We start from the raw sequence: 26812 nt of genomic DNA on the forward strand, positions 1-26812 counted from the left end.
GCCTTTCCTCTCTTACTTGGACCATTCGGCGCTGTGAATTGGTACTTTTTAACGCACTCTCAATTGTAATATTTTAATCCACCTTTGGGCAGCATGTGCTGGCACCGCCACCCGAGCAGTCGGGAGGGGAACAAGGGGAAGGGATAAAGGGGGGGAAGAAGTGGGGGAGGGATAAAGGGGGGGAATAAGTGGGGGGTGACACCTACCCTCTTTCTTTCTACCTGTCCTTGTTCTGTATGTCTTGTTTTGTAATATTTATTTTGTACCCAGAACTCTGGGTCTTTTTGTTTCTGTCTGCTCTTTTATGTTTAGATAAGAATTGTATACCTGTCTTTTATACCTATACACCATTCTTGTGTGTGTTCAATAAAAAATATTTGAAAAAATAAAAAAAATAAAAAAAAATAATGTTTTACTCATCTCGGCTGCAGTGAAGGAGAGCCCGCAGGTTTTGGTAGCGGGCCGTGTCAGTGGCACTGTATTGTCCTCAAAGCGAGCAAAAAAGTTATTTAGTCTGTCTGGGAGCAAGACATCCTGGTCCGCGACGGGGCTGGTTTTCTTTTTGTAATCCGTGATTGACTGTAGACCCTGCCACATACCTCTTGTGTCTGAGCTGTTGAATTGCGAATCTACTTTGTCTCTATACTGGGACTTAGCTTGTTTGATTGCCTTGCGGAGGGAACAGCTACACTGTTTGTATTCGGTCATGTTTCCGGTCACCTTGCCCTGGTTAAAAGCAGTGGTTCGCGCTTTCAGTTTCACGCGAATGGTGCCATCAATCCACGGTTTCTGGTTTGGGAATGTTTTAATCGTTGCTGTGGGTACGACATCGTCAATGCACTTTCTAATGAACTCGCTCACCGAATCAGCGTATTCGTCAATGTTGTTGTTGGACGCAATGCGGAACATATCCCAATCCACGTGATCGAAGCAGTCTTGAAGCGTGGAATCAGATTGGTCGGACCAGCGTTGAACAGACCTGAGCGCGGGAGCTTGCTGTTTTAGTTTCTGTTTGTAGGATGGAAGCAACAAAATGGAGTCGTGGTCAGCTTTTCCTAAAGGAGGGCGGGGGAGGGCCTTATATGCGTCGCGGAAGTTAGTATAACAATGATCCAAGGTTTTACCAGCCCTGGTAGCACAATCAATATGCTGATAGAATTTAGGGAGTTTTGTTTTCAGATTAGCCTTGTTAAAATCCCCAGCTACGATGAATGCAGCCTCAGGGTGTGTGGTTTCCAGTTTACAAAGAGTCAGATAAAGTTCGTTCAGGGCCATCGATGTGTCTGCTTGGGGGGGAATATATACGGCTGTGATTATAATCGAAGAGAATTCCCTTGGTAGATAATGCGGTCGACATTTGATTGTGAGTAATTCTAAATCTGGTGAACAGAATGACTTGAGTTCCTGTATGTTGTTATGATCACACCACGTCTCGTTGATCATAAGGCATACACCCCCGCCCCTCTTCTTACCAGAAAGATGTTTGTTTCTGTCGGCGCGATGCGTGAAGAAACCAGCTGGCTGCACCGACTCCGTTAGCGTCTCTCGAGTGAGCCATGTTTCCATGAAGCAAAGAACGTTACAATCCCTGATGTCTCTCTGGAATGTTACCCGTGCTCGGATTTCATCAACCTTATTGTCAAGAGACTGGACATTGGCGAGTAGTATGCTAGGGAGTGGAGCGCGATGTGCCCGTCTCCGAAGCCTGACCAGGAGACCGCTTCGTTTGCCCCTTTTACGGCGTCGTTGTTTAGGGTCACCGGCTGGGATCAGATCCATTGTATTGGGTGGAAGGCAAAACACAGGATCCGCTTCGGGAGAGTCATATTCCTGGTTGTAACGATGGTGAGTTGACGTTGCTCTTATATTCAGTAGTTCCTCCCGACTGTATGTAATGAAACCTAAGATTACCTGGGGTACCAATGTAAGGAATAACACATAAAAAAAACAAAATACTGCATAGTTTCCTAGGAACGCGAAGCGAGGCGGCCATCTCGGTCGGCGCCGGAAGTAGGTGTAGGCTATACCCGCACTGTATACTGTATCTTCTACCAATCCAGAGATAAAGCTGTTTTACTAACCTTGTCAACTACTTTTTCTCTTAACTTTTAAAATCTGATATTTTGACCTCTTTCCCAACAAGTTAGACAAAAACTAGGAGTGTATGAAATCTTTTGTCTCTTTCTCTGCTTTTCAAATAATATAATGGAAATGTATTCTACCAGTCCAGAAATACATCTATTTAAGTAACTAAACTTTCTTTGGTTGCTACAGTCTTAGAAAAAAAGGTGCAATCTAGAACTTAAAAGGGTTCTTCGGCTGTCCCCATAGGAGAACCTTTTGAAGAACCCTTTTTGGTTCCAGGTAGAACCCTTTTGAGTTCAATGTAGAACCCTTTACACAGATGGTTCTACCTGGAACCCAAAAGGGTTCCACCTGGAACCAAAACGTTTTCTCCTATAGGGACAGCCAAAGAATCCTTCTGGAACCCTTTTTTCTAAGATTTTAGTTATGCAGGCTGGCTAACATTCCCTTGCTAGCTAGCCAACTAATTTCATTATTCATAATGAGGAAGCTGTCTTACTGCAGTTAATACAGTAACTATCTAACATTTGCTGCATGTAGCAGCATGTTGAATTAAGTAATGAGAGACTGCTGGTCGAGTCCATGTCCAAGTCACTAATGGTCGAATCCGAGTCACTGGGGGGCAGTGGATTTTTTTATTATTTGTATTATTATTTATATATAAAATTAATAACCTTTATTTAACTAGGCAAATTATTATTTACAATGACGGCCAAACCCTAACCCGGATGACACCGGGCCAATTGTGCGCTGCACTATGGGACTCCCAAACACACCTGGTTGTGTTACAGCATGGAATCAAACCAGGGTCTGTAATGACACCTCTAGCACTGAGATGCAGTTTCTTAGACCGTTGCGCGACTCGGGAGCCCCCCAAGTGCAGTGATAATTCAAATGGGACTGTTAACAGGCATTTATCATGTATTATCTTGAATAACAAGCACCTATCAACCAAACAGCATTCAGGATACAAACTCCCTGTTTTATAAAGGGTACTATCTCACTACTATTTCTCTGATAGTCACTAGCCTAATTCTACTTCACTAGCATACATTTTTCAACACAAGCCAGTAGCATCTAAAAATGTAAACTTCTAAACTTCTTCCACTACCATAAAAATGCTGTACCTTTGCACTCACATTTTCTATTAGGAAAAGTATTTTTCTAGTTTAACACTGTAAGTGTTAACATTGTAAGTGTTACAAATGTATTAGTTTGAACATTTGAACACTTTTAAAGTTGCACTATGCAGAAATCGCTCCTCCATTTCTTGATTGCTAAAACTCTAATAGTTCGCCTAATGTCAGTTTATGTGACAAAATAAGATAGTATAGTGTAGAGAATCATTGTACCATCTAAACCACCATGAAATGTAGTTTCCATAACCAAAAATATTGTTGTTTCAGCTGTTTGAAGCTGGTGTACAAAACCAAAAGTAAAAGACGCAAAAACAAAACTTAGGAAGGGAAGCATAGAAATAGTGCACATAGAACAGATCTACAGCTTCTTAGACTTGCTTTCAAGTAGAATGATAGATCTATAACTCACATTTCTATGTGAATTTGGTAAGTTTGCCCAAAACATTACATATCGACACTTTAACTAATGTAAACAGGCTAAACATCTAATCTGTGTAATTGTGTCTGAATTGTAGCAGGCAAAACCCCATCCCCTGGTGAAGGCAGGGGTAGAGGACTGAAACCCGGTGGTGGAGGAGACAAACCACCCGATGCTAATCCTTTCGGATTCCAGCTTAAAGCAGTTCCACTGAAGTTCACGAAACCGCTCAAAGACATAGTGTTACAAGAAGGTGACGCTGTTGGTGCTTCTGCTACGTTTGAGTGTGAGGTTTCACCTTCTACTGCTGTAACTACATGGATGAAAGATGACAGCAACCTAAGAGAGAGTCCAAAACACAAATTCACCTCTGATGGCAAAGATCGCAGACTAGCCATTATTGACGTCCAACTTTCTGACACTGGAGAATATACCTGTGTGGCCAAGCTGGGCAACAAGGAAAAGACAACGACTGCTAAACTCATTGTTGAAGGTATTTCAGATTATTATGAATTTATGTATTTATAAGAATCTTATTTTTTTAACAAAATCATGTAAACCACTGAAAAGCTGATCACAATTCATTTACAGGTAATGTAGCTTAAATAAAAATGTTTTACTTAATGTTTTGTTTTATATTGTTTTATAAAAATGTATACCGTATAACTACACAACTTTATGGAAAGTACTCCCTTTTTTGATAAAGTATTCCTTAATCTATGTAGCTTCTATGTCAGATTTAAGTTGCACTGATTATTACATGTATGTATTATTGATATGGGTTGATGCATTTTACCTTTACATTTTGATGCAAATAACTTGTATGTAAATAACGACCTAATACTAACCCAATACTTACGCATTCAGAACTGCCCGTGAAGTGGGTGAAGGAGCTGGATGAGGAGACGTCAGTCCTGAAGGGGCAGCCTATGTACCTGACCTGTGAGTTGAACAAGGAGAGAGAAGTGACCTGGATGAAGAGTGGTAAGGTCCTCAAAGTAATCCCTGGAAAGGTGGCCATCAACGTCATTGGAATGCAACACGCCGTTACGATCCAGAACACGGGCGATGACGACGCTGGAATCTACGCATGCGAGTGTGAACTCATCAGGACCAAAACAACTGTCAAAATCATTGGTTTGTAGATAATTTCCTAAATAAATTGTTGACACCTACCAACAATATAAATATACTCAATCTGTTCATCTACGTACGAAAACTGATTACATCTTAATTTTACAGAAATTATCAGAGACTGGTTGGTGAAACCATTGAGAGATCAGCATGTGAAACCCAAGGCCAATGCCACTTTCAAGTGTGAGCTCTTCAAAGAAACACCCAACTGGAAGTTTTTCAAAGGCAACGATGAGATTACTAATGATCCTACTGACAAGACTGAGGTCAAGAAAGAAGGAAAAGTCTTGACTCTCACAATAAAGAATGCACAGCCCGACGATATCGGAGAATATGCCATGGAAGTTGAAGGTCACAGATACACAGCTAAACTGACTCTTGGAGGTTGGTTGCACAATCACACATATCTTGTATGTTGTTGAATCAAGGAAGGCTACCTACATGAAGTGAATGCTTATTATATACTTTTGATATTTTTACAGAACGTGAAGCTCAGATCTTGAAGCCTCTCTCCAGTTGTGAGGTGGTCGAGAAAGAGGATGTTACATTTGAAACGGAGATATCTGAAGAGGATGTGCCTGGAGAATGGAAACATAGAGGGCAGGTCTTAACAAGATCACCGGTAAGACTTGTATTTGACTGAAATATCTCCCCAGACAGTAACCGTAACCTAAACTTTCAGAAAAACTGTTTTAAATGTTGACCAGTCTTCGATATCTGTTTAACTTTTTTTACATTTATTTTTTAGACATGTGAGATCAAAATGGAGGGCAAGAAACGTTTCCTAACTCTGAAAAGTGTTCCACTGGACGCGTCTGGTGAAGTGTCTTACACAGCTCTGAATGCTGTCACTAGTGCTGTGCTCACAGTCAAGGGTAAGCAGTAGTTCCAAGAACAAATTATGTATGTATGTATCGATGATGTTATGCATGTATTGATAAAGAGATCATTATTTGTATCTCCCAGAACTGGAAATGGACTTCACAGTCCCCTTGAAGGACGTGTCTGTACCTGAAAAGAAACAGGCTATGTTTGAGTGTACTATCACAAAGGATGTGCCTAAAGTCATGTGGTTTAAGGGTTCTGACACCATTGGTACATCAGACAAAAAATATGAAATTATCAATGATGGAAAAAAACACATGTTGGTCATTAACAATTGTGAGTTTGATGATGAGGGAATTTACAGTATTGAAGCCTCGGGCAAAAAGTCAACTGCTACACTCACTGTGGAGGGTAAGTGTGGAACCATTGTTATTAGATTTGATGTCCTTTGAGTGGTTTTCGTTTGCTATCATCAAAAGTTGTTCCCTGTGATTCATTAATTAATTTCCTAGTTGGAATTTCTTGTAACTAAGTCCAATATGCACTCATCTAACATATAGGTATGAGGCTCAAATTTGAATTGCCACTTCAGGACCAAATTGAGAAGGAAGGTAACACTGCTCGGTTTGAGCTTGAGCTCTCTCATGAGAATGTACCTGTGACATGGTACAAAAATGAAACCAAACTCCATGTGAGCCGAACCGTGCTCATCTATAGTCGTGGAAAGAAACATACACTAGAAATCAAGGAGTTGACTCTAGATGATATCTGCCAGATTAAGGCAGAGGCTAAAGGAATTCCCTCAATGGCAAACCTGACGGTGATAGGTAACCCCTGCTTTGTTCCTTTATTTATTGTTTGTTTCTTTGTTGTGATTGAAATCCTTGAACTCATTTACGGATTTGCACCATGCTACATTACATAAATGCAGAATATAAAACACATATCCTCCTGATGACTTTTCCATGTTCCAGAGGGTGATGCATACTTCGTAGTGAAGTTGCAGGATTATACTGCAGTCGAGAAAGACGAAGTAACTCTGGACTGTGAACTCAGCAAAGATGTCCCAGTCATGTGGTACCATAATGAGACTGAAATTAAGGCCTCTAAGATGGTAACCATAAGTGCTGAAGCGAATCGAAGAGTGTTGTCCATTAAGAAAGTGGATGACAGAGATAAGGGACAATACATATGTGATTGTGGAACGGACAAAACCCTGGCAAATATTAACATCGAGGGTAAGCAATTACAAATGTTTGTCATAGAACAAACATTTATTTTGAGAACATTCGTGCGTTTTTTCTTGTAATTGTAATGTTCTCAATCCTGAATTGCAGCTCGAGATATAAAGATAACTCGCCCAATGTATGGCGTTGAGGTCTTTGATGGTGAGACCGCTCGTTTTGAGGTAGAAATCTCTGAAGATGATGTCCATGGCCAGTGGAAACTGAACGGAGAAGTCCTTACTCAATCCCCTGTATGTTAAATAGACCAAATAATTCTCACTGTTGTTTTACCATTCTACAACTCATATCAATTCCGTGATCATTCATTCACATCCATTACGTTATCTTGAAATATTATAATGAAACAGCCTATAGCATTCTCCTCCTCCTTCCTCCCTTTCCTCTTCGTCTTCATCTAATCTGGACAATTTTCCACATTAATTTTACCACTACTTACAGGACATTGAAATCATAGAGGACGGTGCAAAGCACACGCTGATATTGTACAATCTCAAGGCCCCCTTGTCAGGGGAGATTGGATTTACAGCTGCCAATGCTAAATGTGTTGCTAATCTGAAAGTGAAAGGTGAGATTAAAAATAAACATTTGGTTGGTGATCTAATCTGATAATGTAAATGTAAATACTTTCAGTGGTGGTATTCTACGCATTGCCACGATGCCACATTGTCTCTGTTTCCTTCTGAATTACAGAGAGTCCTATTACATTTGTCACACCTTTGAGTGATGTGCAAGTGTATGAAAAGGATGAGGCCAGATTTGAGTGTGAGGTGTCAAGAGAACCCAAGAGCTTCCGTTGGTTCAAGGGATCTCATGAGTTGACAGCTGATGATAAGTTTGATATTACCCATGAGGGAAAAAGACACACTCTGGTGGTCAAATCTGCCGCATATGAGGATGAAGCTAAGTACATATTTGAGGCAGAGGACAAGAGAACCACTGGCAAACTAGTTATCCAAGGTAATCTGAAGATATATTTTGTGCTTCCTGTTTAAATCCTGATTCAATTCATTACAAGTGATTGAAATTGATCTTCTCACGATGACGATGATTTAATTTCTTATGAATTGAATGTCTTATCAGGAATTCGCCTTGAGTTTGTCAAGCCCATTAAGGATGTCACTGTCAAGGAGCGTGAGACGGCAGAGTTCAGTATTGAACTCTCACATGACAACATCCAGGTCACCTGGTACAAGAACGGTGTGCGTTTGCATCCCAGCAAAGTTGTGCACATGTCAGACGATGGCACGATGCACAAATTGACCTTCAAGGAGGTGTCCATTGATGACACATCAATGATCAAAGTAGAAGCCATGGGCAAAAGCTCAGAGGCCATGCTCACAGTCCTCGGTTAGTATACCGTTAAAATCCTTGAAACGTTGTTGGCGAAACAGGTGAGTTACCGTTGTCGAAAGTGAAATATCACACACACAACTCATCATGGTTTCTTTTTCATCAACAGAGGGAAAGCCTTACTTCACGACAAAACTGCACGACTACTCAGTCACTGAGAAGGATGAACTGACAATGGTTTGTGAACTGAGCAAGCCCAATGCAGAGGTGAAATGGTTCAAAGGTGGCCAGCAAATCACTCCCTCCAAGAATGTGGCCATCAAAGCCGATGGAAAGAGGCGTATGCTGATCATTAAGAAGACAGAGAAAGCCGACATTGGAGAATACACCTGTGATTGTGATTCGGATAAAACTACGGCCAAGCTCAACATTGAAGGTATCCTTTAGTGTTTTTAGCTCAGCATTTGAGGGATGCAGTGTCTTTTCTTTCATTCATACAAACACTTGTCTTTGTGTTTGTTCTACAGAGCGTGACATTAAGTTTGTCAGGCCCCTGTACAGCGTGGAAGTCACAGAAACTGAAATTGCCAAGTTTGAGACTGAGATCTCTGAGGAGGAAGTACATGGTCACTGGAAACTCAAGGGAGAGGCCCTTCATCAGTCTGCTGTAAGAAAATATCCATATTATTATTACTGCATTATTGGACGTTCCTTACTACTTTTCATAGTGGCTGAGAAAAAAAATCGCTTGATGATGATCACTTAGTGACTGTTTGTGTATTATCTTTCAAGGACTGTGAGATTAAGGAGGAGGGTACAAGGCATGTGCTGATCCTGTACAACGTTCGCATGGATCAGGCCGGAGAAGTTGACTTCCAGGCTGCCAATGCTAAATCCAATGCTCAGCTTAGAGTTAAAGGTGAGAATGATTTAATACACTCACACATTTATCTGACAATTAGATAAACACTGATTTGTTAAAGCCACACTTTGTAAGATATGCATACCATCAAGTGGGCCACCAACAAAAACATTTAAGTGTCCAATAACGTTTGTTTAAATTGCCCTTAGGAGTACATTTAATCAGTAAAAATGTGTTTATGGTGGGTTTGAATGATACATTGTCCCAACTGTTAGTTGAATAAGGAAACCCCAGAGCTTTCAGATGAGGATGTAGTCAGGCATTTACAGCCCCTTTTAAGTAGGTGTCAAAAGTTTGTTTTACAAGGGAGGACTAAGGGAGAATTCCAACAGGTTGATTGACAGGGACAGATTGCCTAGTCGATGGTTTGGCAGGGCGTGGGCTAATGGCCAATCAGGTGTTGTGGCTATTTTAGAAGCCACATGCCTTATCTAGAGTGGGCGGTTAGTGATTGGCAGAGCTAATGTACAACCTGCCTTACTTCAAAGTTTTCTGCTGACCATATAGATCTCAAGGAAACTGGGTATGCAAATGAGAAAGGCCCCCCCAATGACAAGTCCCTCTGCGTTAGTCCTAGCAGTTTTCCTGGTGGTTTACAGGGCTCCAGAGCAGTGGCCGGCCATCAGGGGATCCGCAAAAATGAGGATTAGCAGTTAAGGATTTACCGGTTTCTCTTGGGATTTTGGAATGACTAACGATGTTTTCTCCTCAATCTAAAGCGCGAGTGATCGGCCTGCTGCGGCCTCTCAAGGATGTAACTGTTACTGCCGGGGAGACCGCCACTTTCGACTGTGAACTGTCATATGAAGGAATTGCTGTGGAATGGTTCCTAGGGGGTGCAAAGTTGGAGCCAAGTGACAGAGTAAGTGTTTATACCATCTTAAACACTGACAACACCTCAAGTAATTGATATGGAAACATGCCAAGACTTTGAACTGTACTTATAAACAACAGTTTTTCTATATGACTGACAAATATATGTTAAACAAAGGAAAAAGCTGCACACTGCTCCGGCGTTTTCCTTTCTGTTTTCCATGAGTTTGCCTACAACTCCAGCACCTGTGGAAAGTACCTGGATGTGCGAATGTTCTTCAGCTTTTGACAAATACATGTTGTCACGGAATTTACTACCTGGATTATCACCTATTCTCATACCCCAAATAATTTAAGTGTTTTAACATGATCTCAACTATCTCCTATGTTTACCTTAATTTTATTCCAAATGTTTGTTTAATTTAAATGGATTGTCCTGTTGCATTATTTACTTTTATACATTATTTACTTTTATACATTTTGTTTTAATTTTCTTGCATGTGCAACCTACATGCTTTCTGCATATATGGACCTGTGAGGAGCAGGATTCCAGTTGGGGATTTGATCTGGGTTTTGAGATAACGCAGGAGGGCTTTTCTGCCCTGTAAGCGTTCTTCTAGTTATTTTTAACCTCTTCAAGTGTGTGCGTCCAATGGCAGGTGGCTTGAAGAGCTATTTCACAGTTATCATTTTAAAATCTGAAATGTGTTGCGTTAGACCTGTACATATCTAATTATTTAATTCATTCCTGTGGATTTGAAGTGTGAAACATTATATGATAGGTTGATTTACGATGTTGTGTAGCCTGGTTTTCTCTTCAGTTACAATTAGTTAGATAAACGCAGCAAAAAATGAAAAGTCCCTTTTTCAGGCCTCTGTCTTTCAAGGTAATTCGTAGAAATCCAAATAACACAGATCTTCATTGTAAAGGGTTTCCTGTGCTTGTTCAATGAACCATAAACGGACAGCTGATCGTACTCGCAGTGGCAGACCACGTGTAACAACACCTGCACAGGATCGGTACACACGGACATTACACCTGCGGGACATGTACAGGATGGCAACAACCAGGAACACACAATCCCTCCATCAGTGCTCAGACTGTCCGCAATAGGCTGAGAGAGGCTGGACTGAGGGCTTGTAGGCCTGTTGTAAGGCAGGTCCTCACCAGACATCACCGGCAACAATGTCGTCTATGGGCACAAACCCACCGTTGCTGGACCAGACATGACTGACAAAAAGTGTTCGTCACTGATGAGTCGCAGTTTTGTCTCATAAGGGGTAATGGTCGGATTTGCATTTATCGTCGAGGGAATGAGCGTTACACCGAGGCCTGTACTCTGGAGTGGGATTGATTTGGAGGTGGAGGGTCCGTCATGGTCTGGGGCGGTGTGTCACAGCATCATCGGACTGAGCTTGTTGTCATTGCAGGCAATCTCAACGCTGTGCGTTATAGGGAAGACATCCTCCTCCCTCATGTGGTACCCTTCCTGCAGGGTTGTTGTTTTAAAGTGGCTGTTTAAAGTTGTTTGAAATCTCTTGTGTGCAAAAGAATATACAGTCTATCTTGCAATAGATACAGCTAAATAACTGCTCGATAATCATTTGCCAAAGGCCTGTGAATGAACTGCTATGATCCTCATGTTTTCACATATGTCATTAGGCATGTCATGACTATTTGTAATAGGGGAAAAACTATAGAACGTATGACTGTGATTGCTGTACCACTGTACCATAAGCGGTAGTTCTATATTGTTTACAGTCAAGAGGAAAGTGATGACTTTATGGAACACCTACTACAAAGGACTGGGAAAGTTTTGTCTTAGTTAACCACCTCACCCAAGCTTTGGGAAAGTGGAGGAGTCAGATGGCAACAGGAGTTAAAATTGAGCCTAGGGCCCCTTCAGTCCCTTGTCACCAGCTGCTGATGTTCATTCAGGGGAAGAAGTAAATAGCTTGACCACCCATAGCTGTCATCGTCCACCTGATTAATCAAACTGCTTGATTTGCACAGGTGGTCACCCGAGCAGAAGGCAAAACTCACACTCTGACTCTCAGAGATGTCAAGATTTCAGAGGATGGGGAAGTTAAACTCACTGCAAAGGATTTCCAGATTGAGGCCAGACTACATGTGAATGGTAGGTTGCGGTTTGTGGTATTTAGTTGTGGTTGTTATAGAGATTCTTGCCCCAACTGCTCTCTTAACCAACATGGAGACCTGTTTTTTTGTGAATTCGATAAGGTTAAACAACAATATAGTCACAATATTTACTCTATAAAGCATACTGGACAGATAAATATGGTGCTATATAGACCAGGTTCATAGTAACGCAATGATTCCACTTTACATTAAATGGCCAGTATTTACCTTGCATTTACATAGGTAGACAGAGTATAAGTACTGTGTGAGTACACATTGTGACATAGATTCAGATTTCTTTAGACAATATTTGTCTCCTTGATGCAAAGCACAGACAAAAATATAATGTAGGTGGGTCAGGTGTGAATGGTGTGGGAGCATGATCTACCCAACCAGTCTGAATTAAATGAGATGCCCATCAGCAAGTAATGATGTGTTAAGTATGAAATGAGAGCCTGTGAGACAGTCATGTATGCTTTTATAACAGAGTGAGGAGAGGTGTACCCACAATGTTAAATTTGAATACAAATGTATTAAAAGAATGAATATGTACAGTAATTGCCAAACAACAAACAGGTTGAAGGAATTACGTAACGGAATGTGTAGCTTACACTGTAACTGTACCTGCCTTTGTAACTACCAAGTCAAAAAAATATATGTTTTAGGCCACTTAATCTAAAGAGGGACCATAACAATAATAATAGTTCGTGGTACTAATAGAATTTGGTCAAATGAGTTTGTTGGTTTCCTAAGCTGTTATGATATGTAAAGTCATCATGTGTAATTCATGTGTGAACTCACAGAGCCACCAATTGAGTTCAGCAAGCCTCTGGAGGACCAGACAGTTGAGGAAGAGGCTACTGCTACTTTGGAGTGTGAAGTCTCCAGAGAAAATGCTGAGGTCACGTGGTTCCAGGACGGACAGGAGATACGCAAAACTAAGAAATATGACATTGTTGCCGATGGCCGCAAGAGAAGACTAATCATTCATGGCTGCACTCTTGATGATTCAAAAACATATACCTGCGACGCCTCAGAATTCAAAACCTCTTGCTTCCTTAACGTTGAACGTAAGTAAAGTATAGATAATTATATTGTTTGTTTGTTAAAGTATAAATTAAAAACCTTTTGATATTGTTTGTTTGTTTGTTGTTAAGACTACACTTTTGTGTATTTGGCATACGGGTGTATTAATACTATGACCGTGTCCTTACAGCTCCACATGTTGAGTTCTCTACGCCACTCCATGATGTTGAGGTCAAAGAAAAGGACTCTGCCAGATTTGAATGTGAAGTATCTCGCGAAAATGTCAAGGTATTGATTCCTGACCCTTCACCCCCTACCTCCCGGACCCTACCACTCTCCCAACCCCCACACAACACATGCACACACCTCTTGTTTTCAAATGCACATTAAATACACCTTCTTATGTGTATAACAATATAATATAGTTGCATGTGGAGTTACAAAACATAATATTAAGACTGAGACTTGGTTGTGTTTCCTGTCTTCCACTGTTTTTCAACCTTTTACGCTGCTGTTACATTTTTCTCCCTTAATTGTCAGTACATCAGTACATCTTAACATTATTGTACCGTCATTGTAATGTCCTTGTTTTATGGCTGTTTCTGGAAACAGGTCCGTTGGTTGAAGGACAGCAGTGAAATCAGAAAGGGAAAGAAATATGAAATAATTGCCGAAGGTCGCCAACACATTCTCATCATCCACAAATCAGTGTTCGATGATGAAGCAGAATATGAATGTGATGCAAAGGTCTCCAAATCCTCCGGCATGCTTACAGTCATTGGTGAGTCTGGCACACTTTCTCTGCTTCAAAGGGTGAATCCCAAATGGCACCCTATTCTCTATATAGTGTACTACTTTTGACCAGGGCCCACATAGGGATCTGGTCAAAAGTATGGCACTATATAAGGATTAGGGTGCCATTTGGGACACAGGCAAATTAATTCATTTTAATGTTATATACTATAATCGACTTATCATAATGTATTGACTTAATGGTTATATTGTATTTCCTTTGCAGAGGAAGAGGCTAGGTTCACCAGGAACCTGTCTAACGTGGAGGGAACAGAAACAGACAGCGTGAAGATGATTTGTGAAGTGTCAAAGGCCGATGCTGATGTCATGTGGTATAAAGGAGACCAGGAACTGCCAGAGGGAGGAAGATACGATCAGATCGTAGATGGCAGGAAGAGGATACTCATCATTCAGGATCTCAAAACAGATGATGCTGGAGAGTACCATTGCAAATTGTCCAGCTCACAGACAACTGGAAACCTGAAAATAAATGGTAATGAAATCAGACATGAGCTCTGTTTAATTTAGTCAGTTAAAGACCTTTGTCCGGTGGAGAAAGTTAAATATCCTGGGTAGTGGCTCCACACTGGCAGTACTATTATGAAAACCAAATCAAGGGATGCAGGTAAAAGTATTTGTGGAAAATGAGAGCATATACACTAATCTGTTTTTGTTCTTCCAGAACTGGCTGCTGAGTTTATCTCCAAGCCTCAGAGTCAGGAGGTGGTTGAGGGAGAAAAGGCTGAGTTTGTCTGCTCAGTCTCTAAAGACACATTCATTGTCAAATGGATGAAGGATGATCAGGAGCTAGAAAAAGGGGACAAGTACGACATTGTCTGTGATGGCAAGAGAAGAATACTTGTTATCAAGAACTCTGAACCCAAGGATGAGGGAGCCTATGTTGCCCTCATTGGTACCACCAGAGCTACAGCTGACCTGTTTGTTCTTGGTATGTCATCAATATGTTTATTTTCTATTCCAACCTCTCCAATCTGTATGTGTACAGTATATGTGTCTTTCGGAGTGGTTGCAATAAAGTACATTTTCCGTTAGACCTGTACAATTGGACAATAAAGTAATATTCTTCTAAGATTTTCTTAGAGGCAGCCTTGGGGAAATAATTAATTAGATCTACTAACTTGTGTTTCTTTCACTTTGATTTCCACAGAAAAACTCAGGATCATTACACCAATCAAAGACACAGAAGCTAAAGAGGGACAAGAGATGGTCTTCAACTGTGAGGTGAACACTGAGGGAGCTAAAGCTAAGTGGCTGAAGAACGATGAGACCATGTTTGAGAGCAGCAAGTTCGTCATGATCCAGAAAGACAACGTGTTCTCTCTGAGGATCAAGGATGCTGAGAAGTCAGATGAAGGGAACTATACTATTACATTGACAAACCACCGTGGTGAACATGCCAAGAGCTCTGGCAAACTTACCGTAAAAGGTGAACACATTTTTGTTATCAATTTGACCAATTGCTAATTTCATGTAGTAGTATGTCTTATTTTTGTTTGAATTGAGCTACATGACTAACTGACTTCTTTGTTTTGTCAACAGAGGAGAGTCTGAAGATCATTGTACCTCTTGAGGACTGCGACACACAGGAAAAGAAGACTGTTAGCTTCTCTTGCAAGGTCAACAGGCTGAAGGTTACTCTGAAATGGATGAAGGCTGGTCAGGAGATCACACTCAGCAAACGCATCCTCTACAGGGTGGACCAATACAAGCACACACTGACCATCAAGGACTGTACTCTTGCTGATGAGGGTGAATACACCGTCATGGCTGGTGATGACAAGTCTACAGCTGAGATGATCATCAGCGAAGCCCCCACTGACTTCTCCGCACAACTCAAAGACCAGACCATCACTGAGTTTGAGGATGCTGAGTTCACCTGCAAACTCACCAAGGAGAAGGCTGAGGTGAAATGGTACAGGAATGGACGTGAGATCAGAGAGGGACCAAGGTAGGAAAACCTTTAGACTGCTATGAGGCACGGTCACTGTCGCTTTATTGACACTGAAACTAAATCTTAAAAGCTCATTTGCCCCTACGGGCCACCCCAGGATTTTCATTAAATACAGAAAAGCGTATTGTAACATTATCCATTTGTTTTTTGCAAGGTACATCTTTGAAAAAGAGGGCAAGACCTGCAGGCTGCGTATCAAGGAGTGCAGACCAGATGATGAGTGTGAATATTCTTGTGGCGTCGATGAAAGGAGATCACATGCCCAACTCTTTGTTGAAGGCAAGCCTCTTGAATTCATTCTATGATTCTGTTTGTGTGAGTCCATTTTTCTAACCGTTCTGTATGAATTCATGTTTCACAAATTCAATTTCTTGTGTAATCTTTATTCCAGAGACCGCAGTTGAGATTGTCAGACCACCTCAGGATGTGTTTGAGCCTCCAGGCTCTGATATTGTGTTTGAGGTGGAGCTCAACAAAGACAGAGTTGAGGTCAAATGGTTGAGGAACAACATGACCATTGTCCAGGGTGACAAGTACCAGATGATGAGCGAGGGCAAGATCCACAGACTCCAGGTGTGTGAGATCAGGCCTCGTGACCAGGGAGAGTACAGAATCATCGCCAAAGACAAGGATGCCAGAGCCAAGCTGGAACTGGCAGGTATGTCATCATAGGCTTCATATCCTCTCCGATTCCACAATAAATCAATCCTTTTATTATTTGATCTTATAATTGTTTATTCCTCTACAGCTAAGCCAAATATCAAGACTATGGATCAGAGCTTAGTAACAGACGCTGGAAAGCCCATCGTCATGTTCGTGCCCTACAGCGCGTATCCTAAAGCTGAGGCTGAGTGGTTCTATGATAACGTCAGCCTGCCCAAGGACAACATCCACACCGTTGGGGACAGCACAGAATACAGGCTGAAGGACCCTAAGAAGTCCGATCAGGGACAATACAAGGTTATCATCAAGAACAAACACGGACAGGGAGAGGCATTCATTACTCTGGATGTCATTGGTAAGTTGCCTTTCAATCCACTCTTGTATTTGAATGGATAACGGGAAAGGATATTTTTCATGGAAGGAACATTTTTCTTGGAAATTATATTTTTCTTGGAAGGGATCTTTTTCTTGGAATTTGTTGTTGTTCATATGGATTCCATTTATTCATGTATTTTTGCCTCCCACAGATGTCCCTGGACCCGTGAAGAGCCTTCACGTGGTTGACACCGCCGATGGTGAGGTCAGCCTGGTCTGGGAAGAGCCAGAGAGCGATGGTGGCAGCAAGATCATTACATACTTGGTGGAGAGGCGTGATGTCAAGCGCAAGACATGGACTCTTGCAACTGACCGCTCCGACGCTCCAGAATACACTGTCACCGGACTCCAGAGGGAATCCATGTACCTATTCCGTGTTTGTGCTCGCAACAGAGTGGGCAGTGGACCAAATGTTGAGACAGAGAAACCTGGTGTTTATGCCAAGAACAAGTTTGGTAAGCAAACTATTTGATATTGTAATAATCACCTCATGCAGTATCATTATTCAAACGTAACTGGTTCCAACAATGAACTGTCGACCAGAAAAGTGAATTACAACCTGGCGTTATATTTCAGATGTTCCTGATGCTCCTCAGGATGTGAGTGTTGGAAACGTGAGTAAGTTTGGTGCCACAGTCTCCTGGGAAAAACCAGTGTCTGACGGAGGGTCTGAGATCACATCCTACATCATTGAGTCCCGTGACAGGACCTCTGTGAAGTGGGCTGTGGCTATGATCACTAAAGCAACAGATCGCAGCGCGATCATCAACGATGTCATTGAGAACAAGGAATACATATTTCGTGTCATGGCTGAAAACAAGGCTGGCATTGGCAAACCAAGTGCTGCTACCAATCCAGTTAAGATCATGGACCCCATTGGTAAGTTATTTCAGTTCTGAAAGTTGCTGAAATGTTTTTACTGAAATACATGCACTGTTTTAACATACAAACATGTTTGTTTTTGTTATTCCAGAGAGGCCAAGCCCACCACAGAACCTGGTACCCTCAGAGCAGAACAAGAACTCAGTCCAGCTGACATGGGAGATCCCATTGAAGAATGGAGGCAGCATGATCACTGGCTACATCATTGAGAGATGTCAGGACGAAACAGACCATTGGCTCAGATGCAACGCCAGGCTCTGCCAGGATCTCACATACAAGGTATTTATCCTATAAGATGAAAAGCTCCTAAATGGTTTCTTGGAGATTTCATATAATATTTGTAGTATAATTATCATACGTTTTGTGTTGTATTCTGACTTGAATGCAAGTCTCCCATTGACATCAATTTACTAAATTGTCTAAATTGCTTAAATTGCTTACACTTATCTCAACTCTGAATACTGCTCTTCCATATTTTCCTCAGATATCTGGCCTGAAATATGGTAAAAAATACAACTACAGGGTGATGGCTGAGAATGCAGCTGGAGTGTCTGACCCATCCAACACACTGGGACCCATGCTGGCTGATGATACACATGGTACATTTGGTTCTCTTTTCACTAACCTTGAAGACGTTCATCATTTTAAATGTTGTGCATTTGTCATAACAATGGTAATTATTTTCTATCTTCAGTTGGCCCCACAATGGACCTGAGTGGATTCAAGGATGGCCTGGAGGTCATTGTTCCTTATCCCCTTACTATCCGTGTCCCTATCTCTGGATATCCCACACCAAACGCAAAGTGGAGCTTCGCTGATAAGGAACTCACTGCTGGTGAACGTGTGTCCATGATTACAAAGAGTACCTACGTAGAACTGACCATCACTCCAAGTGTGCGTCCAGACAGAGGTGTATACACTCTTACTCTGGAGAATGATATTACCAGTTGCTCCGGAGAGATTGAAGTCAACGTTATCGGTAAGTGACTTGATGAGCTTTGTGGTGAAACACAACATACTGTATCTTGATATTGTCAACTGCAATTGTTTCTTTTCCCTTCATATCCATCTTTTTTTTTTTTAGCATCCCCAAGTGCACCCAAAGACTTCAAGGTTGCCGAGGTGACCAGACAACATGTGCACCTGATGTGGGAGGCGCCAGAGCATGATGGAGGAAGCCCTCTGACTGGCTACCAGATTGAGAAACGTGACGTATCCCGCAAGACCTGGGTCAAGGTATGGATGAACATAAATCTTTAAACCACACAGCAATATACATGTGAAATAACTTAGTTACTTTGTCCTCTTTTCCGGTTGGGACATAAGGCTGGAACAATCTTCGGTAGTCTATCTTTGGCCACAGCTTATACCCTGTTATACATGAAATAAGATTATTATAAATGTAATAACACATGTCACTGACTGTCTTTCCCCAGGTGATCACTGGTGTTCAAGACCAGGAGTTCACTGTCACTGATGTCGTTGAGGGTAAAGAGTATCTGTTCAGGGTTACTGCCTGCAACAAGTGTGGCCCAGGAGAGCCTGCCTATATTGACGAGCCAGTCAATGTGTCCTCCCCTGCCAGTAAGTAGTACAGTAACAAGGACAATGCCTATGCTGTGCACTCAAGTGAAGGGAACTTGATCCATTGTTTTGACGTCTCAATAATTGACATACCTGTCATTTCAATTCGAACTTTTCTCAGTTATTGACATACCTGTAATTTGAGTTCTAGCTGTTCACTATCATTGACATGCCTGTCATTTGAATTAGAACTGTTCTGAATCATTGACATGCCTGTCTTTTGAATTAGAACTGTTCTGAATCATTGACATGCCTGTCATTTGAATTAGAACTGTTCTGAATCATTGACATGCCTGTCTTTTGAATTAGAACTGTTCTGAATCATTGACATGCCTGTCATTTGAATTAGAACTGTTCTGAATCATTGACATGCCTGTCATTTGAATTAGAACTGTTGTGAATCATTGACATGCCTGTCATTTGAATTAGAACTGTTCTGAATCATTGACATGCCTGTCATTTGAATTAGAACTGTTCTGAATCATTGACATGCCTGTCTTTTGAATTAGAACTGTTCTGTTCTGAATCATTGACATGCCTGTCTTTTGAATTAGAACTGTTCTGAATCATTGACATGCCTGTCTTTTGAATTAGAACTGTTCTGAATCATTGACATGCCTGTCATTTGAATTAGAACTGTTCTGAATCATTGACATGCCTGTCTTTTGAATTCAAGCCGTGCCAGACCCACCTGAGAACCTGAAATGGAGGGACAAGTCAGCTTCTGGCATCTTCCTGACCTGGGAACCACCCAAGTGGGACGGCGGTACTGGAATCAAGGGCTACAACATAGAAAGGTGCCAGCGTGGCACAGACAAGTGGGAGTCCTGCGGAGATCAGGTCCCTGAGTTGAAGTAAGTAGAACCAGAGAAAAAAGATCTAAGACATTTTTTGTTTTGTTTTGAAAGGCTAACTTACTTTCTCTTAGATTGCAAGTGACTGGTCTCATTGAGGGACAGTGGTACGCCTACCGTGTGAAGGCCTTGAACAGACTGGGTGCCAGCAAACCCTGCAAGGCTACAGATGAGATTTTGGCTGTTGATCCTAAAGGTATGTTTTGCGTAAATGCTCCATGTCTGTATATGTAACATGAATAATCTTGCATAGTGGCTGAAATGTGTTTCTGTATCATCAGTATAACACATTTTCTGTATAATCTCACAGACCCCCCAGAGATTCTTCTGGATGTTAAATGTCTTGCTGGACTCACCGCCAAAGCTGGCTCTAAGATTGAGCTTCCAGCTGATGTTCTTGGAAAGCCCATACCTAAAGTAAAATGGACCAAGGGTGACATGGTTCTGAAGGGTGACGATAGAGTTTCTATTGACGACAAGCCTGGTCACTCCGTTGTTACTATCAGCAAGACAACAAGAGAGGACACAGCTACCTACATCATTGAAGCACACAACAGCTGTGGCCGTGCTACTGCAACCGTTGACGTCAACATTCTAGGTATCATATTTTGTCACCTTTATTTGTGAGGAAACACTTGTTTAAAAGTGTGTTCTTTAATGTTCTGACATTGTTTTCTATTTGTCTTGAACAGATAAGCCTGGTCCTCCAGCTGCGTTTGATATCTCTGAGATCACCAACAAGTCCTGTTTCCTGGCCTGGAACCCTCCCAGAGATGACGGAGGTGCAAAGGTCACTAACTACATAGTGGAGAGGAGAGCCGCAGAAAGCGAGATCTGGCACAAGCTCTCCTCCACTGTCAAAGAGACCAACTTCAAGGCCCTCGACCTGACGGCTTTCAAGGAATACATCTTCAGAGTGTTTGCTGAGAACCAGTTTGGTATTGGTGTGCCAGCGGAACATGTGCCAATCATTGCCAGATATGCCTTTGGTATGTTAAGTTTATGTTTGTATTTAGTCAAAGCAATATAATTGTATTTCCTTTAGAGTATTATTTTCTTTTCTGGGTTGTTGCTAAATTGTCTGTAACTGTTGTTTTCAGATTCTCCTGGTGCGCCAACCAAGCTGGAGCCTTCTGATATTGTTAAAGATGGCCTGACTCTGAATTGGTATGAGCCTGAAGAGGATGGTGGCAGTCCTATCACTGGGTACTGGGTTGAGAGGTTTGAACCAGACCAGAACAGATGGATCAGATGCAACAAGATCCCAATCAGAGACACAACATTCAGGTAAGACGTTAGAATACATTTAGTTAATTAACATCGTAATGCTTACATTTTAGTCATTGAAGGCAGTAATGACAGTGTTGATTTAATTTCTGGTTGTAGCTATTCATTTGATCGTGGTGTTGATTATGTGATTGTTCCTGATTTGCAGAGTCAAAGGACTACCCACAAGGAAGAAGTATAAGTTCAGAGTCTTGGCTGAGAATCTCGCCGGACCTGGAAAACCAAGCAAGGAAACTGACCAGATCTTGGTCAAGGATCCTATTGGTAATACATCCAACAATCACTATATTACCAAAAGTATGTGGACACATCTCATTCCAAAATCATGGGCATTAATATGGAGTTGGCCCCACCTTTGCTGCTTAAACAGCCTCCACTCTTCTGGGAAGGCTAGATGTTGGAACACTGCTGCGGGAACTTGCTTCCATTCAGCCACAAGAGCATTAGTGAGGTCGGGCACCAATATTAGGCGATTAGGCCTGGCTCGCAGTCGGCCTTCCAATTCATCCCAAAGGTGTTTGATGTGGTTGAGGTCAGGGCTCTGTGCACGCCAGTCAAGTTCTTCCACACCGATCTCAACAAACCATTTCTGTATGGACCTTTCTTTGTGCACGGGGTCATTGTCATGCTGAAACAGGAAAGGGCCTTCCCCAAACTGTTTCCAAAAAGTTGACTTCCCTTCACTGGAACTAAGAGGCTTAGCCCGAACCATGAAAAACAGACCATTATTACTCAGCCACCAATGCACTATGCATTGGGGTAGGTAGCGTTCTCCTGGCATCCGCCAAACCCAGATTTGTCCGTCGGACTGCCAAATGGTGAAGCATGATTCATTACTCCAGAGAACGCATTTCCACTGCTCCAGAGTCCAATGGCGGCAAGCTTTACACCACTCCAGCCAACGCAGGGCATTGCGCATGATGATGTTAGGCTTGCGTGTGGCTGCTCGACCATGGAAACCCATTTCACAAAGCTCCCAACGAACAGTTCTTGTGCTAATGTTGCTTCCAGAGGCAGTGTGGACCTCGGAAGTGAGTTTTACAACCAAGGACAGACAATTTTTACGCACTACGCGCTTCAGCACTCGGTGGTCCTGTTCTGTGAGCTTGTCTGACCTACCACTTCGCGGCTGAGCTGCTCCTTGACGCTTCCACTTCACAATAACTGCACTTTAGGGCTCAGGTTTCATAAATTCACAAATAGCGATTAAATATTCACTTACTTTTTGAAAATCTTCCTCTGATTTGTCATCCAAAGGGTCCCAGCTATAACATGTAGTGTCGTTTTGTTAGGTAAAATCCTTCTTTATATCCCAAAAAGTCTGATTAGTTGGTGCCATCGATTTGAGTAATCCACTCGTTCAACATGCAGAGAAAGGAATTCGAAAATCTACCCCTAAACTTTGTTTCAACAAGTCAACATACATTTCTATATACTCCTCAGTTACCCTAAAATGTAATCAAACTATAATATTTTTTACGGAAAGAAGTATGTTCAATAGGAAACCAATTTTAGCAGGTGTGTCCTCTCTTCATAGTATTTCCAAGACTGTGTCCCTGTACTAAAACTGATATTTCTTATTCGTTTTGGAAGTTACAAGCCTGAAACCTTGAACATAGACTGCTGACACCCCGTGGAAGCCATAGGAATTGCATCCTGGGAGCTAATTTCCAGTATGCTCTTATACTTGCCATTGTAAGAGCATGGTCTCTCAAAAAAAAAGAAAATCCGGTTGGCTTTTCTTTGGATTCTCTCCTACCATATCTATTGTGTTATATTCTCCTACATTATGTTAACATTTCTAAAAACGTCAAAGTGTTTTCTTTCCAATGGTACCAATTATATGCATATGCTGGCTTCAGGGCCTGAGCTACAGGCAGTTTACTTTGGGCACATCATTCAGGTGGAAATTGAGAGAAAAAGGCCTAGCCCTAAGAAGTTTTTAACCGGGGCAGCTCTAGCAGGGCAGCAATTTTACGAACTGACTTGTTGGAAAGGTGGCATCCTATGACGGTGCCACATTGAAAGTCACTGAGCTCTTCAGTAAGGCCATTCTACTTCTAATGTTGTCTATGGAGATTGCATGGCTGAAATAGCCAAATCCACTAATTGGAAGGGGTGTCCACATACTTTTATATATATATTGTATTTAATCAACAGACCATTAATCGTTTATGAAATGTGATGTTGTTAACCAAAACAACATGTCTTCTTTTCCTACAGATCCTCCATGGGCTCCTGGTAAGCCAACTGTCAAAGACGTGGCCAAGACCTCTGCCTTCCTACAGTGGACCAAGCCTGAGCATGACGGTGGTGCCAAGATCGAGGGCTACATCATTGAGCTCCTGAAGAGTGGAACTGAGCAGTGGGTCCGGGTTTCAGAAGGAATCAATATCCTGGAGCACTTCCTGAGAGGCCTGATGGACAGACAGGAGTACTCCTTCAGGGTCATTGCAGTCAACATCGCTGGGGAGAGTGATCCCAGCGAGCCTAGCGATCCAGTTCTGTGCAAGGAGAGACTCAGTAAGTAGCTGACTGCGTTCCAAATGGCACCCTATTCCCTTTAACGTTATGGTCACAAGTAGTGTACTATATAGGGAATAGAGTGTCATTTGTGACACACCGACTGAGATCATTTCCATCTGAAGCGGTTCAGTGTGTCATGGTTGGTTGACTGAGTTGATGGTTGATGATGATGCATTCATTTTCCAGATCCTCCTACACCCCCACGCTGGCTGGATGTCATCAACATTTCCAGTAACAGTGCTGAGCTGAAGTGGACAGTACCAGAGAAGGATGGTGGTTCACCCATCACCAACTACATTGTTGAGAAGAGGGACGTCAGGCGTAAGGGCTGGCAGGCAGTGGACACTACTGTGAAGGAGCTGAAGTATACGGTCACTCCACTGAATGAAGGCTCCCTCTATGTGTTCCGTGTGGCTGCTGAGAATGCTGTTGGACCCAGTGAATTCTGTGAACTGGAAGACTCCATTATGGCTAAAGATACTTTCAGTAAGATCATAGTTAATGTTTATAGTGTTACTGTATGTAACTAGTGTTCACTAGTCCATTTCTAAGTACTGTTTCCTATTTTCAGCTACCCCTGGACCACCATATAATCTCTCTGTCCATGGAGTGTCAAAGAGACATGTTGACTTGCAGTGGGACGCCCCCAAGAATGATGGTGGCAAACCAGTTCTGAGGTAAACTTTGGTCAACTCTAGTGTTATAGGAGTGTCATAGAGTGTACTTTTGTCGTATAAGCATGTTTATAACATTTGGCAATATTTTATTCTATTAGATACTCAATTGAAAAGAAGGAGAAACTGGGCACCCGCTGGGTGAAGTGTGGTAAGACCTCAGGAGCTGACTGCAAGTACAGAGTGACAGACGTCATTGAAGGAACCGAGGTTCAGTTCCTGGTTCGTGCTGAGAATGAGGCCGGTGTTGGACACCCTAGTGAACCAACAGAAATCATTGCTATTGAAGATCCAACAGGTGGGTTTTTATCCGTTTTTAAAGTAAAAACACTGTGTTTTATGGCTACATTTGTTTGACTTGCATGAGTAATTTATAATTGATAGTCTATTTACCAACGAAGAAACCCACATCTGCAATATTATAATTCTTGTCTTTGTATTGTTTTTTATAGGTGTACCCTCTCCTCCAATTGAGCTTCACATCACTGAAGCCAGCAGAGACCATTTGTGTATTGCTTGGAGACCACCAGAGAGAACTGGCGGCAGCCCTGTAACTGGCTACCATATCGAGCTCTGTGAGGCTGGTACTGAGAAGTGGATGAGAATCAACTCTCGCCCAATCAAGGAGCTCAAATACAAAACAGAGGAGGGCATCATCCCAGAGAAACAATACGTCCTGAGAGTCCGTGCCATAAACTCTGTTGGAGTTAGTGAGCCATCTGATATCTCTGAGAAGGTCTATGCCAAGGACTCTGACTGTAAGTAAACCTTCCATAATGTATATTTCCGTTTCCAGAGATATATTATATACTGATATCTGATTATACTATATTTTTCCCTCCTGAAGGCATCCCAATCCTTGAGTTCCAGACTAAGGACATTGTGATTGTTGAGGGAGAGAAGTGGTATCTCCCCATCCCATTCAGAGCAGTGCCCAAACCCAAGATCACCTGGCACAAAGACGGAAAGGAGCTGAAGGACGATGAGAGAATGACCTTCAGACAGGAGTACCTCTCCTGCCATCTGGAGATCGAGAGCTGTCTGCATGCAGACGCCGGCCAGTACAAGGTCACACTGGAGAACTCCTTGGGAACTAGCAGCGGAACAATCAATGTTAAAGTTGTTGGTACGTTTGTGTCAAAATAAAATATATTATTACTTCCATATTCCATGGTGTCCCTAATAGTGTAATCATTACATTTGACATAAATACTCTATTTGGTTGAAAATATTAGAAATATGATTTACTAGCACCAGCATACTACAACTATCAAGATCAAATCTTCATATCCATGTTTGTTTTGACAGGCCTGCCCGGTCCCTGCAAAGACATTGTTGCCAGTGAAATCACCAAGAGCTCTTGCAAGATTTCCTGGGATCCTCCCAACTATGATGGTGGCAGCCCTGTTCTCCACTATGTGCTACAGCGCAGAGAGGCAGGCCGGAGGACCTATGTCAACATGATGTCTGGAGAGAACAAAGTCAGCTGGCCCGTCAAGGATCTGATCCCCAATGGAGAGTACTACTTCCGGGTCAAAGCTGTCAACAAGATTGGTGGTGGGGAGTACCTTGAGCTCCGCAACCCCGTGATCGCAGAGGATCAGAAACGTGAGTGAAATATTTATTTTGTGTCCAAGAAACGCCTTAAATGAATAACAGGTGCGAACCTTGCTCACAAGTCAAAGTTGATGATTTTATTTTCCAAGAAAGACTAAATTTCTAAAGAGTTGTATTGGATTTATTAAGTGTTCCTTGTTCAATATTTCAGAGCGCCCTGACCCTCCATTAGATGTTGAGACCCACAACCCTACTTCTAAGACTATCACCCTCACATGGAAACCACCTATGTATGATGGGGGCTGCAAGATTATGGGCTACGTTCTGGAGATGATGATGAAGGGTGATGAGAACTTCACAAGATGCAACGACTTCCTTGTGCCTGTGCTGTCCTACACAGTGAGGAATCTCAGGGAGGGAAAACAATACCAGTTCCGTGTACGAGCTGAGAACGCTGCCGGAGTCAGCGACCCATCACGCAGCACACCAATAGTGAAGGCTTCTGATGCTGTTGGTAAGGAAGGATACATCTTATTCAAACCGTCACAATTCAAAACAATGATACGATTTTTCAGCCAGGTCATTTGTCATTCCTAAATGTGGTTGT

General features: G+C 42.1%; 1 protein-coding gene across 1 annotated transcript in view; it reads left to right on the forward strand.

Annotated features, from left to right (window-relative positions):
* The window catches only part of LOC139546639 (titin-like), a 185365-nt gene that overhangs the window by 81678 nt on the left and 76875 nt on the right, over positions 1 to 26812 (forward strand). The window contains exons 106-153 of the mRNA XM_071355254.1: positions 3740 to 4135; positions 4510 to 4779; positions 4885 to 5160; positions 5259 to 5398; positions 5525 to 5651; positions 5743 to 6012; positions 6162 to 6428; positions 6576 to 6839; positions 6939 to 7078; positions 7287 to 7413; positions 7539 to 7805; positions 7929 to 8195; positions 8308 to 8574; positions 8666 to 8805; positions 8931 to 9057; positions 9780 to 9922; positions 11888 to 12011; positions 12817 to 13083; positions 13230 to 13327; positions 13652 to 13820; positions 14058 to 14324; positions 14514 to 14780; positions 15000 to 15278; positions 15392 to 15800; positions 15958 to 16082; positions 16195 to 16461; positions 16552 to 16821; positions 16994 to 17296; positions 17418 to 17720; positions 17815 to 18002; positions 18208 to 18322; positions 18418 to 18702; positions 18808 to 18959; positions 19160 to 19307; positions 19984 to 20161; positions 20236 to 20357; positions 20472 to 20759; positions 20854 to 21150; positions 21262 to 21448; positions 21597 to 21712; positions 23672 to 23971; positions 24161 to 24460; positions 24546 to 24651; positions 24750 to 24946; positions 25101 to 25406; positions 25496 to 25774; positions 25957 to 26256; positions 26417 to 26719. Of these exons, the coding sequence (XP_071211355.1) occupies positions 3740 to 4135; positions 4510 to 4779; positions 4885 to 5160; positions 5259 to 5398; positions 5525 to 5651; positions 5743 to 6012; positions 6162 to 6428; positions 6576 to 6839; positions 6939 to 7078; positions 7287 to 7413; positions 7539 to 7805; positions 7929 to 8195; positions 8308 to 8574; positions 8666 to 8805; positions 8931 to 9057; positions 9780 to 9922; positions 11888 to 12011; positions 12817 to 13083; positions 13230 to 13327; positions 13652 to 13820; positions 14058 to 14324; positions 14514 to 14780; positions 15000 to 15278; positions 15392 to 15800; positions 15958 to 16082; positions 16195 to 16461; positions 16552 to 16821; positions 16994 to 17296; positions 17418 to 17720; positions 17815 to 18002; positions 18208 to 18322; positions 18418 to 18702; positions 18808 to 18959; positions 19160 to 19307; positions 19984 to 20161; positions 20236 to 20357; positions 20472 to 20759; positions 20854 to 21150; positions 21262 to 21448; positions 21597 to 21712; positions 23672 to 23971; positions 24161 to 24460; positions 24546 to 24651; positions 24750 to 24946; positions 25101 to 25406; positions 25496 to 25774; positions 25957 to 26256; positions 26417 to 26719 (10803 nt within the window). The remainder of the gene's footprint in view (positions 1 to 3739; positions 4136 to 4509; positions 4780 to 4884; positions 5161 to 5258; positions 5399 to 5524; positions 5652 to 5742; positions 6013 to 6161; positions 6429 to 6575; positions 6840 to 6938; positions 7079 to 7286; positions 7414 to 7538; positions 7806 to 7928; positions 8196 to 8307; positions 8575 to 8665; positions 8806 to 8930; positions 9058 to 9779; positions 9923 to 11887; positions 12012 to 12816; positions 13084 to 13229; positions 13328 to 13651; positions 13821 to 14057; positions 14325 to 14513; positions 14781 to 14999; positions 15279 to 15391; positions 15801 to 15957; positions 16083 to 16194; positions 16462 to 16551; positions 16822 to 16993; positions 17297 to 17417; positions 17721 to 17814; positions 18003 to 18207; positions 18323 to 18417; positions 18703 to 18807; positions 18960 to 19159; positions 19308 to 19983; positions 20162 to 20235; positions 20358 to 20471; positions 20760 to 20853; positions 21151 to 21261; positions 21449 to 21596; positions 21713 to 23671; positions 23972 to 24160; positions 24461 to 24545; positions 24652 to 24749; positions 24947 to 25100; positions 25407 to 25495; positions 25775 to 25956; positions 26257 to 26416; positions 26720 to 26812) is intronic.

This window comes from Salvelinus alpinus, chromosome 20 (genome assembly GCF_045679555.1).
Source record: "Salvelinus alpinus chromosome 20, SLU_Salpinus.1, whole genome shotgun sequence".
Lineage (NCBI taxonomy): Eukaryota > Metazoa > Chordata > Actinopteri > Salmoniformes > Salmonidae > Salvelinus > Salvelinus alpinus.